At 42.8% G+C, this 14200-nt stretch overlaps 1 protein-coding gene across 1 annotated transcript in view; it reads right to left on the bottom strand.

The window, feature by feature from the left end:
• The window catches only part of DENND3 (DENN domain containing 3), a 129814-nt gene that overhangs the window by 33322 nt on the left and 82292 nt on the right, over positions 1 to 14200 (bottom strand). The window contains exons 9-12 of the mRNA XM_073632302.1: positions 11007 to 11162; positions 9987 to 10083; positions 6867 to 6970; positions 615 to 790 (exon numbers count right to left, since the gene is read on the bottom strand). Coding sequence (XP_073488403.1) covers positions 615 to 790; positions 6867 to 6970; positions 9987 to 10083; positions 11007 to 11162 — 533 coding nt within the window. The remainder of the gene's footprint in view (positions 1 to 614; positions 791 to 6866; positions 6971 to 9986; positions 10084 to 11006; positions 11163 to 14200) is intronic.

The raw sequence follows: 14200 nt of genomic DNA, 5'->3' as shown, positions 1-14200 counted from the left end.
CTTCTTTTTAGTGGAACTTCCTGTCCCACTTCCTCCTTCCTCTTCTTGGCCGCCTAGGCGACTCCTCCTCTCGCCCTAGGCAGCCCCTCCCTGCCTGTAATCTTCTGGGACATGTCGCCTGGCCAATAGCAGAGCACAGCGTGACTCACACATGCGCAGTGCGCGCCCGGCCGTGAAGCCGTAAGCTGTCACGGCCGGGTGCCCACAGTTGCTATGATGGCGCAGCGGAGATGAGGGGGAGAGGAGCGAGGCTTCGGGCGCCCGCATCGCTGGACCGTGGACAGGTAAGTGTTGGTTTATTACAGGTCAGCAGCTACACTTTTTGTAGCTGCTGACTTTTAATAAACAAAAAAAACGGTGGAACTCCACTTTAAAGTGGTTCATTTTCTCAGTTTAAACATGTGATATGTTTTCTATGTTCTATTGTGAATAAAATATGGGTTTATGAGATTTGCAAATCATTGCATTCTGTTTGTACGTAGATATTACACAGCGTCTAATGTTTTTTTTGGAATTGAGGTTGTACAACGCCTAATGCTTCCCGTCACCCAGAAATATCCCATGTTTAGGTGTTTTGACCTGATCATTGGTTTACAATCATCCTCTATCCTTACCATTCTGCGGCTGCGGTCTCCTCAGAGATTGCGGTCTCTGTGGAAGTTCGGCCACACTGACATCCTGCAGGTTTGGCATACTGATGACCAGCTTCTTGCTGAACATGTGCTCGGGGCGAAAGCGTTTTAACTTCTCGGTGGCTCTCCGTCGCTGGCTTTCAAGTATACTGGACCTTCTGCAAACACAAGAAGTGCGTTACAAGCTTCTCTCCACAAGGGGGCACTACGATCACGTATTCTAGTCTAGCAGGTGCAGTCAAGCTGTCCTAGTGCTGGTGGGATGACCTATTAACCTCACAAGTCTCCTAAGCCTACAGCTTTTTTTTTTTTTTTTGGCATGCACAGACTTGGTCCTGGAGGGTTACAGCTTACGATCAAATCATCTACTCCACTGCATCACTAAGGACGCAGAACGCTGGGACTTTTAGTCCTTCCACAGCTGCAGGTCCACAACATTTATATTAACAGTTTTTTTTTCTCATGCAAACAATTTGAAAACTGAGGGTTCCATGTTTGTTAGGTGCGCACAAACAGATCCCCCATCCACCTTTACCTTGTCGAAAAAAAAAGTAGTAAATAATGCAACACTGATCATACGATCGATGTGCATTTACTACTTTTTTTGCACTGAAGCCTGCAGAGCATTGCTCCCTCGATCAGTGCACCTTGGGTGCGATGCACAGGCTCTTGCAGCGTTTACCTCCATTCCCGGGTCAGTAAAGAGAATGGACCTTAATGTTATGGGGCTGAAGGAAGTGCAGCTGCAACTACAACTGCAGTGATGACACCACCCCGCTGCTGAGTCCTAGGAGTTACTAGAACTTGTAGTAAATTTCATTAATTCCTGACAGACTTTAATGCTGGCGCTGTGCAGGCGAAGCCACGCAGATTTACCCAACATTAAGAAAATAACAGGATTTTAAAGGAAGATGCACCTTGTGTTTCAGGTAAAGAAGGAACAGGGATGGGGTCTGCAACCATGCTTCAGGTTACACCCTTAATGTGGGTATACATTGAAAATGGTGCGAAAGGTGGACTTCACCTGGTGGACTTCAACTTTACCAACACAGTAACTAAATCACTAATACAAATAGTGCAAAATTGTCTGATACTCTAGATCTATAGGAGTTATGTACACCAGGTAATATATAGTGGAATTGTCCACTAATAGAAAAAAAAATGTTTCTAACCCCACAAGGGCAGCGCCATAACTACTCCTGCTTTTTACCAAAATTGTCTGCCAATTGTCATAGAAGGGGAGATTTACTAAAACCGGAGAGCGCAAAATCTGGTGCAGCTGTGCATGGGAGCCAATCGGCTTCTAACTTCAGCTTGTGCAATTAAGCTTTGACAATAAAACCTGGAAGCCGATTGGTTTCCGTGCACAGCTGCGCCAGATTTTGGACTCTCCAATTTTAGTGAAACAACCCCTGTGTGCATATGTGTGCGCACCCCTATGCTTACACACACACACACACACACACACACATATATATATTATGCATTATTTTTATATATATATAATGAATAATATATATATATATATATATATATATATATATATATATATATATATATATATATATATATATATATATATCTATCTATCTATATATATATATATATAGATATATATCTATCTATCTATCTATCTATCTATCTATCTATATATATATATATATATATATATATATATATATATATATATATATATATATATATATAGATAGATATATATCTATATATATATATATATATTATTCATTATATATATAAAAATAATGCATAATATATATATGTGTGTGTGTGTGTGTGTGTGTGTGTGTGTGTAAGCATAGGGGTGTGCACACATATGCACACAGGGGTTGTTTCACTAAAATTGGAGAGTCCAAAATCTGGCGCATATATATATATATATATATATATATATATATATATTTTATTTTTTTTTTATTAGGGTTGCACGGATACTAGTATTGGTATCGATACCGAGTATTTGCACAAGTATCGGTACTCGTGCAAATGATACCTGAAACCGATACTTTCAGGCTCAGTTCTTTGAGCTGTCAGTGGGGTCTCCCCTTTCGACAGCTGAAGTGTTAAAGAGGTCCGATAATTGGAGCTGTCAAAAAAAAAAAAAAAAGCAGCCTGCTCAGCCCCTGAAAGACTAAAATAAAAAGAAACATTGTTTCTTTTTGAATCTGTTTCTTCATCTGCAGATCAAAGGGATGAACAAATGTTCCTCTGTTTAACCCCTTAATAACCCTTCATTTACTCTAATCAGCCTTAATTAACTCCCTATTCTCCTCCATTTAATTATTTTCCTGCTTTTTTTGGTCACGTCTATTTTATAAACGATAAACAATTAAAGCTTTTTTTTTTGGTTTGCTTTGTTAGTGAATATTTTTAAACATATATTTACACATTTCACATTGAAAAAGCGCACAATTAAAAAAAAAATCTATTTATTCCAAATAGGTATCGGTAATTGGTATCGGCGAGTACTAAAAAAAAAAAAGTATTGGTACTCGTAAAAAAAATGTTATCGGTGCATAATATATATATGTATAGATATATATGTGTATATAGATAGATAGATAGATACACACACACACACATATATCTATCTATCTATCTATCTATCTACACACACACATAATATATATATATATATATATATATATATATATATATATATATATATATATATATATATATATATATATATATATATATATATATATATATATATATATATATATATATATTTATTATACACATACATACATACACCCACATAAACAAACCTTTTAAAATGTAATAAAACATGGACGGTGTCAGTAGAGCAATTGATGGTGTCGGTAGTAGGGGGAATCTGTGCCGCACAGGGTGATTAGGGTGTGCCCAGGCACAGCTGGCACAACCTGTGGGCACACTTATGCCTCTGTGTCTGAGTTCTATCAATCAGTACTCTGAGTTTTCACAGCTACAAGAGGCATCTAGCAGAGTTCTAAACAGGCCAAACCATTAGCGCTCAAACTCTACATATATCAGTCAACTGATAAAAGATTTAATGTGTTGGGGGAAACAGCCTCAGAAGTCACGGTAACCTTTGAGAAAAGACACTGCACTGACAAACAGGACTACTGGTAGCAGCATATAACCATTTAAAGGGCTAATAACAACAAATAACACTTTATTCTAGTAACTGTGTGTGGTTAATATAAGCAATGGTAGTATTCAGTAGATGATTTCTTTCGTTTTTATTTTCATGCCTTCATTTATATTTTTCTTTATGTTTACATAAAGACAAGGCTGTTGGGTAACAGGAAATTGGGACAAACCAATAAGTGCCCAAACTGAACAGTCCCCAAAGTTACCATGTATGCAAAGACATCTAAAAAAATAATATTACAGGCTCCATTTACATAGCCCTGATGGAGGGGGACTGGTAACCTCTGAAAAACATTGGCTGTAATACCATGTGTCATCCCATTCATGACTTAAAGGCCAAGTTCACCTTTTGGGACATAAAATAAATAAATGCACATTTTTTGCATGAGAAAAAAAATATGCAATTATTTTTTTTTCTTCTAAGGAGCCTGCAGAGCATTGCACCCGCGATCAGGAGATGACAGGAAAGTTGTCTGCCTGCATATCGTAGAGGCGGTAGTTACCCGAGAGCCATGGACTATGAGGACACTCACCAGCTGCCTCGTAGTTCATCAATAACTACAAGTCGTCAGTCACAACAGCTGGTGATACTTGTAGGTATTAATTCACAGGAAACGGTGAATGAATAATGCAGTCGTGTGGGCAGAAACTCCACATGGTCACACCGTTTTCAAATTCTGACAGCGAATGTGGGGAGAAGGTCCCTCACCCACTGTACCTGGAAGGGGGGATCGGGGGGGTAATCAGGGGGATCGGGATGGGGATCAGGGGAATTGGGATCAGGGGGAGAATCAGGGGGATCAGGAGATGGGGATCAGGGGGATCAGGAGATGGGGGATCAGGAGATGGGGGATCAGGAGATGGGGAAAGGCATGCAGATACTGAAACATGTTAAATGTTCCACCCTAAAAACAGGTGAAACATTTACCATGTTCCAAAGGTGAACTTATCCTTTAACAAACTTCTTTGGACTGGAATAATGCAGTTGTGTGGGCGGAAACCCCACATGGTCACACCGTTTTCAAATTCTGACAGCGAATGTGGGGAGAAGGTCCCTCACCCACTGTAACTGGGAGGGGGGATCAGGGGGGGGAATCAGGGGGATCAGGAGATGGGGATCAGGGGAATTGGGATCAGGGGGATCGGGAGGGGGGATGAGGGGGAGAATCAGGGGGATCGGGATCAGGAGATGGGAGAATCAGGGGGATCGGGGGGGGGGGGAATCAGGGGGATCGGGGGGGGAAAATCAGGGGGATCAGGAGATGGGGATCAGGGGGATCGGGAGGGGGGGATGGAGATCAGGGGGATCGGGAGATGGGGATCAGGGGGATCGGGAGATGGGGATCAGGGGGATTGGGAGGGGGGGATCAGGGGGATGGGGATCAGGAGATGGAGATCAGGGGGATCGGGAGATGGGGATCGGGAGATGGGGATCAGGGGGATCGGGAGATGGGGATCAGGAGATGGGAGAATCAGGGGGTTCGAGGGGGGGGGGAATCAGGGGGATCAGGAGATGGGGATCAGGGGAATCGGGGGGGGGGGGGGATCAGGGGAATCGGGAGGGGGGGGGGATCAGGGAGATGGAGATCAGGAGATGGAGATCAGGAGATGGAGATCAGGGGGATCGGGAGGGTGGGGAAAGGCATGCAGATACTGAAACATGTTAAATGTTCCCTAAAATGCACCCTAAAAACAGGTGAAACATTTAACATGTTCCAAAGGTGAACTTATCCTTTAACAAACTTCTTTGGACTCTGCGATTATTGGTGTGATACGACCCTTTTCTCCTGACTTCCTGCTCAGGTGAGAGGGGGGTCAAAGGAACAAAAGGTAATAAGGACACAAACAACAATAAAAACCTGAAGTTTAGGAGAGCAAATGGGTGAAACAAATAAATATTCATAGGGCTTGATTTACTAAGTGCAACTGCAGTTGCGCCAGAGCTTAGTAAATAAGATGAATCTTTGCTTTGACAAGAATACCCAATCACATAGAAGGAAAAACTGAATTTTTTGCTTGTGCATGATTAGATGATTGAAGTCAGCAGAGCTTCCCCTCCTTTAGGCCTGATTCACACCTATGGCATTTTTAGTGCTTTTTGTATTTTGTAGATTTGCACTACATTCGATTTAACATGGTTTTCTATAGAAGACATTCTGTAGTGCAGATCTGCAAAAAGCAAAAAAAGCACTAAAAATTGCATAGGTGTAAATCAGCCCTTACTAAGCTCTGGAGCAACAGCATTTGCAAACTGCACATTAGTAAACGAACCCCATAGTCTAAAATAGTTAAATCATGATTGGGATGCCATAAACCAACCGCGCTTCAGGGCCTGAAAGAGTCTCCCCATAAGGGCTTTGTAAATTCAGCCAACTGTATCATTGTTTTGTTAGATGCCTTTAGCTGGACAGTAACTGAAAGTAAAAATTACATTTCTCCTGTACACGATCCAAAAAATGGTTTTGGCCCGATGTTGGCTTTAAAGCGGTGTTTCACTGTCATTACATTTTTTTTTTTTTTTTTTGCACAATGACAATGTTTGATATAATAAAATATCTAACTTACTCGTTCCGTTTTTCCAGCCTACTGCTCTCTGTTTTCTCAGTAAAAAAAAAGTTATATATTATCCTTTTGCTGGTTGTCATCTTGCCTGTGGGCATTTGAAGCCCACAGGCATCCTCTTCCGGGATACGGTGCTGCTGATCGACCAGCATGCACCGCCCGTTCTATCCCCGATCTCGCGCATGCGCAGTAAACAGAAATCGTAGCGCTGTCAACAGCTCAGGTTGACGTCACGTCTGTTGAAATCACGCGAGATTTCACGGTGGGTCTCCGCACTGACTCCTGGGATGAATGACACGAGATCCCAGGAGACAGTGCGGCGATCTGAGGAAATGATGCGAATACCCGCAAAATCCCCGCCCACAGCCGCAGGGAACGAACACGGGCCAGGACTTTTATCGAAAGGTAGGAAAAAAAATAAAAAAATAAAAAGGTCCATATAGCACTCAGTGCTATATTTAGAAGCCATGGAGCTGAAGTTGAAAAAATGAGTGAAGATCCGCTTTAATAACTTACCCATCAGTTTCAGAGGATGTGTTAAATTCCATCTGAGTAAAGGCGTCCATTTTCTTGTTCAGACGTGCTTTAAGAAATGAGTTGAACAAGTATGTTTCCAAAACCTGCAAAACGAAACAAAAAAACGCTGATTAGCTGATCCTTATCCACCGCAAGTCGATTGTTACACATCAGCAATAATGCTAACCTTATACTGTATAGTATAATAAAAACTTACATTAAACCCCAATATTTTATATTTTTAAATGTATTTATTTGATATAAATCTATATATATATATCTATATAGATATATATATCTATATATATATATATAGATATATATATATATATATAAATGGTCCATAAAGACATGGATGAGAGAGTTTGGGGTGGAAGAACTTGACTGGACTGCACAGAGTCCTGACCTCAACCCGATAGAACAACCACTCATGTGTATGTGCATCTATCTTACAGCAGCTCTTTTGCATATGGGCTACCAATGCCTGCTAATAGGAAATACCTTGTATTATACTTTATTAATATTTACTAATCTCTTATGTGCTGCCAAGTTGACATATATGTATCTATTACGTTTATGCCATGTGTATGTGCAGATATATGAAAATACTTTTTTTTTATCCGTTTTATATTATTGTTACAAATAAATAATGTTTACCAACCACTCTACCTCCACAAGTCAATTGCCTTATTTAAAGTCCCACATTCCCTTTTTTGTTTACGATAGAACACTTTTGGGATGAATTAGAGCGGAGACTGCCAGCCAGGCCTTCTCGTCCAACATCAGTACCTGACCCCACAAACGCGCTTCTGGAAAAAAAAGCCAAACCTTCCCATAGACACACTCCTAAACCTTGTGGACGGCCTTCCCAGAAGAGGTGAAGCTGTTATAGGTGCAAAGGGTGGGCCAACTCAATATTGAACCCTACGGACTAAGACTGGGATGCCATTAAAGTTCATGTGTGTGTAAAGGCAGAGACAATTATCCTCCCAGCATGTCTTTGGTGTGTGGGAGGAAAGCGGAGTACCCGGAGGAAACCCACACAGGGAGAACATGCAAACTCCAGAAATTAAAATAAATAAATAATGAAGACTTTAATATCACATTAAACAGCGTTGTTGCCTATTGTATATGTGCCGTTCATTTCCAGATCAGGAAAAGTAAAACTCTGATTACAATGGCCGTAATTATTTTTATTAGACATTTGTCTTTGTCTTGGTGCCAACAATTGTAGTCTGCAAACAATGGCTGTAAACGTGTGTTGGGGTCATGTCACTCCGGGGAGCCTTTCCCTGGTAAAGTCACCTGACACGTTCTCTAATGGGTGCCGCTCCCTTCTCTGGGCAAAACCCAGCGGAATCATGTGACCAGCAACCTGATCACTGCTGTGACATGGACCTCAGTGCTGACCATCATTTCTGTCTACATATTATGGTTTTATAAGACATTCAATGCCTGCCTGTTTGCAATGTTCAACTTTTGCCTTCCGTTCTGCTTTAAAAAGAAAAAAATATTAGGCAAGCCATAGATGATTCCATTTTCTTTCCTTCCACCACGAATGGAGCGAAAGAAAATCACTCGACTGACTGTGTTGATGGGGGGATGCCTCCTGCAGTGCTATTGTGTCCTGTAGGCGGGGAGCCTTCCCAGCCAGCAGAACACAATGATTACTGTTACTAATCGCATTAAAAAAATCCAACGGGCAGCCCCACCAGTGCCAATCAGTTCAGCCCCACCAGTGCCAATCAGTGCAGCCCCACCAGTGCCAATCAGTGCAGCCCCACCAGTGCCAATCAGTGCAGCCCCACCAGTGCCAATCAGTGCAGCCCCACCAGTGCCAATCAGTGCAGCCCCACCAGTGCTAATCAGTGCAGCCCCACCAGTGCCAATCAGTGCAGCCCCACCAGTGCCAATCAGTGCAGCCCCACCAGTGCCAATCAGTTCAGCCCCACCAGTGCCAATCAGTTCAGCCCCACCAGTGCCAATCAGTGCAGCCCCACCAGTGCCAATCAGTGCAGCCCCACCAGTGCCAATCAGTGCAGCCCCACCAGTGCCAATCAGTGCAGCCCCACCAGTGCCAATCAGTGGAGCCCCACCAGTGCCAATCAGTGGAGCCCCACCAGTGCCAATCAGTGGAGCCCCACCAGTGCCAATCAGTGCAGCCCCATCAGTGCCAATCAGTGCAGCCTCATCAGTGCACATTGGTGAAGGAGAAAAATTACATATTTACAAAATTTTATAACCGAAACGAAGAAACACTTTTTTCCCCCCAAAAATGTATGGTCTTTTTTTTGTTTGTTTAGCAAAAAAAAAAAAACCCAGTGGTGATTAATAACCACCAAAAGAAAGCTCTAGCGGTCTAAAAAAAAAAAAAAAAATGATAAAAATGTCATATGGGTACAGTGTAGCACTGAAAGCTGAAAATTGGCCTGGGAAGGAAAGGAGTGATAGTGCCCGGTAGGGAAGGGAACTACCCGGATCACGGGATGATGACACTGCAATGATTTAATTACAGAACGTACAGTTCTTTTCTCTTTTTTCAGGAGGTTGGGTACTTCTTTGGGTGTCCGAAGACCACTGCCTACGTGACGTAGACACTTTTTATTGGTTGGTCAAGAGGCCTAAAAGGACCGCTGTGGGAATAGCTGGCATGGGCGCATCTGCAGCACAGGATTACTGGTCCCCTGTACCAGGATATTTCACTGGCGAGGGACCCAGACAGTGGATTTAGGTGAATAGCACTTTCTTTACAAGGTTAGAAAAAAGATTTTTGGCTTTACAGGAGGAGGAAACACAAAATGCTATAGAAAAATCCCACTATTCATACAAGAACATGCTCAGTATTCAGCTCAGTAGTGTCCACTGTAAAGTGAAATTTCAAGTAAACCTTCATGGTATCAGCTGTGTAAGGGCCCATGCACACCAGTGCGCTGCAGGAGCATGCACTTTATTTACATTGCATGTTAATGTGCTTTACATACACTGGTTCTAAGTGGTGTCATTCATTCTACATGGCATGGTACACCAACACATCTGACTTGCAGTGCACCACAATGGATAACACAACTAGTGAGAATGCCGTAGGGGCAATTTATGGTCCATTCATTTTCCCTCAGTCACCTGTTTGTAGAAGGGCTGGTCTGCGGGACTCCGTGTCTTCAGGAACTCCTCACTGTTAAACACTCTGTGCTCATAATTCAGGTGAGCCTTCACATCCCTGCCAAATGTATGAAGATAGAAGGACAAAGATTACATACAATATGATAGGATCATGTACAGTTCTCTAATATTGGGCAATATTCTATATATCCAGCCCTGAATATAATCAGTACATGAAACCCACAATATAATACAAATCTGGTTCTGTACCATTTTGACTCCCCCCTCTAAACTACACCATCATTCCTCTCCATACTCCTGACTCCCCTCTCTGTATTACACCATCATTCCTTCTCCATACTCCTGACTCCCATCTCTGTATTACACCATCATTCCTTCTCCATACTCCTGACTCCTTTCTCTGTATTACACCATCATTCCTTCTCCATACTCCTGACTCCCCTCTCTGTATTACACCATCATTCCTTCTCCATACTCCTGACTCCCCTCTCTGTATTACACCATCATTCCTTCTCCATACTCCTGACTCCCCCCTCTGTATTACACCATCATTCCTCTCCATACTCCTGACTCCCCCCTCTGTAATACACCATCATTCCTCTCTATACTCCTGACTCCCCCCTCTGTATTACACCATCATTCCTCTCCATACTCCTGACTCCCCCCTCTGTAATACACCATCATTCCTCTCTATACTCCTGACTCCCCCCTCTGTATTACACCATCATTCCTCTCCATACTCCTGACTCCCCCCTCTGTATTACACCATCATTCCTCTCCATACTCCCCACTCCCCTCTCTGTATTACACCATCATTCCTCTCCATACTCCCCACTCCCCTCTCTGTATTACGCCATCATTCTTCCGCAGTACGCCATTACTCTCCCCCTCCCTCTGTACTCTCCTCCCTTCAGAACACTATGATGCTCATTTCTCCTGATTCTCTCCTATTCATTGACTTCCAGATCCCGGATAATAAAACATCTCCCATCACAGTCATGATAACTGAGCATTAGTTACCGGAATATATCCACAATAAGCTGCAGAGCAATCTCCTGTATCTCTGTATTCAGGTTCTGCTGCCAGAGCCGCCTCCGAAGTCTGAGTTCTCCAATGTCATTGGGTGATGAGCGATGACACAGCTCCAGGTCATAGTGCAGCTGAAGACTCTCCACTCTACACAACAACAACACAACGTCACACTTTGTTTTCCTTAAGCCTCTCGCACGCGGTCAGCTAAAAATTCCAAGTTTTTAAAGCGTTCAAGTGTTTGTTTTTTTACTGATCGCTTGCTAAAATAACTTTGCAGTAAGATGTTAATGAAACAAACAGTTTTTCTCTAGATCCTTGCATATGCTTGTTGTGGAACACAGAGACAGTTAAGCAGGCCATACACTAGCTGATTTTCAAACAAAACATTTGCACAAAAATTCATATGCACGTCTGTACAAACATTCTCAATACAGGATTTGCCAAATATTATTTCAAAGTACTTTAAAAATTGGTTTTCTTTTAACAGAGGCGTAACTAGAACCTTCGGGGTCCGGGTGCAAGAAACCATGAAAGGCCCCCTTCACTCTGAGCCCAGGACCCTTCCCTCCAAGCCCAGTGGCGGAACACCAGGGCCCGGTCATAAGTGCGACCTTTGCGACCCTGGTAGTCCTGCCACTGGTGTCGGAATTTTTTTATTTTTTTATTTTAGCTTTTTATTTTTAAATATTATTTTTTACAACTTCGTATTAGCCTTGAAGAAATGATGCACATGTATAACATCTACAGTCTCTTTCTTGCATCACCATGCAGATTATTGCTCCTGCTCTGCGTAACTCCTGCAGACTATTGCTCCCAGGAATCCTTCCCTCCTGCACAAACTTATACTGTAGCACATTATATTTCTTGTCACATGCTCTTCTATATGCAAAAGAACCCACTCTGAATAGTTTCTAAAGCGGACTCTAATTGGTTGCTGCTACTAGGCCAGAGGTCTGCAGTACCTCTCCCCGGAAGCCTAGTAACATGTGCTGAACAGTGGACCACTGTTCCCAGCTAGACCGACCTGCAAATCCTGCGCCCTCGGGCCGTATCGATTTGACACTATTCCCCACAGTCTCTCCTCTGTTCCAGGACTCCTCATCAATGACCGTGTAAAGATGAGGCCCTCATCCATGACCGTGTAAGGATGAGGCCCTCATCCATGACCGTGTAAGGATGAGGCCCTCATCCATGACCGTGTAAGGATGAGGCCCTCATCCATGACCATGTAAGGATGAGGTTCCCTCCCAGACTTCCCGGCATGTCTCCACATCAGCCCTTCACTGTGGTACACTTCCCAACCTTTCTCTGCCCCGAGTCCATGATGGAGAACTTAACTGGACCCTACGTTCCGACAGCTTCACCTGCCCCTCTGCTCCAGGAATTCCTCATCAATGATCGTGTAAAGATGAGGACTTCACTCATGAACGTGTAAGGGTGAAGTTCCCTCGCAGCTCTCCTGGGCCTCCTCCCTCGATCGGCGCACCCCCCCTCCTCCTGCTGCGGCTGTCTAGTATTCCATTCTCCACTTCTCCCGCCAAAAACTCTCCCCAGTGGCCTGTTACCTCAGCTTATATGGGAGGCCTGCCCCCTGCCAATTCCAGTTGGGGATTGGTCAGGGCTCCTCACATGAGCTGCCTGCCACTCCAGTTCTAGGCCCTGCCCCTCTTCCAGAACATTCTCCCTGGAACACAGGGGAGGTGCCTCAGAACTAAAGTACAGGTGGTCACACCCACTGCTACACTAACCACTCCCTGACCCCAGATCAAAACAGGCAGGCCTTGTTTCTTATAGGTTTAATGGATATATACAGAACAAGAAAGATGGAATACACCCTGAACAGAATTTTAGCTGTCATAAAAGGACATTTTTGCGATTATATTCGTTTGTGCATTTATGCGGTTTTTTTTTTCTATTTTTTGTTCCTTTTTTGATCTTTTACATGCTGATTTATTTGTTTTATTTAATTGATATGATAATCGAATTTGACCTCTATTTTGGATAATGTAATTGCTAGATGTACGATATGTATACATTAAGGACGTGGTTTTTTATTTTTAGAGGTGGTTCGAGGTAGATCAGCAGGTTAAACTGCTTCTGATTAATTAACGGTAATTGATTGAGTGTGATACACCTGTGAGGCTACACCCTGTAGTGTTGCATATAAAAGTATGTGGTTAGTAATGGAATATTGCACGAAGCCTGAGGAAGAGCATGAGATGCTCACAACTCTACAGTAGCTATTTGTAACCTTTTTTATGCCTTGAGAGCAATTGATACAATATACTATTTTTGTATTGGAGAATGTGTCCCTTTGTTTTTTCCTATATATATACCGTATTTATCGGCATATAACACGCACGTTCATTTTAAGAGGGAAGTTTCAGGGAAAAAAGATAAATTTTAAATAAGGAACTTTAAAGCAAAATAAGGGTCCATGCCCATCTGCAGCCTCACCATTGCCATCAATGCAGCCTGATCAATTCCCATCTGCAGCCTTACAAGTGCCATCAATGCAGCCTCATCAGTCCACATCAATGTAGCCTCACCATTGACATCAATGCAGCAGCTTCACCATTCCCATCAATGCAGCAGCCTCACCATTGCCATAGGTGCAGCCTGATCACTGCCCATCTGCAGCCTAGAGGGGACAGGCAGGGGAGCGGAATGAGCGCCGACAGATTACAAACAGTGAGAATCTCATATGATAGACAGAACAGTGGTCCAATGGCGGCCCAGGAGACAGGACTTCCTATTACAGAGGCCGCCAAGTAAACAGGGGATTCTCACTGTATGTAATCTGATGGCGCTCATCCTGCCCCCCCTCCCTGTGCCCTCCGAGGCAGCTAAAATTGAAGTATCGGTGTATAACACGCACATGGTATTTGCACTCGATTTTCATGGTGAAAAGGTGAGTGTTATACGCCAATAAATACAGTATATATATATATATATATATATATATATATATATATATATATATATATATATATATATATATATATATCCATTCTGCAGCACCCTATAGATTTAATGAGAGTAAAAAACTCATCAGATTACAACAGTTTTGGGTCCGTCAGGATCCTTCATCAGGTAGGGCAAGCATGCAAGTCTACCTGATGAAGGATCTTGACGAATCCGAAACGGTTGAAGTTTGATGAGTTTTTTTACTCTCTTAATAA

This window comes from Aquarana catesbeiana, linkage group LG05, assembly GCF_042186555.1.
Source record: "Aquarana catesbeiana isolate 2022-GZ linkage group LG05, ASM4218655v1, whole genome shotgun sequence".
Lineage (NCBI taxonomy): Eukaryota > Metazoa > Chordata > Amphibia > Anura > Ranidae > Aquarana > Aquarana catesbeiana.
The sequence above is the reverse complement of the archived record's forward strand: the minus strand, read 5'-3'. Positions and strand labels throughout refer to the sequence as shown.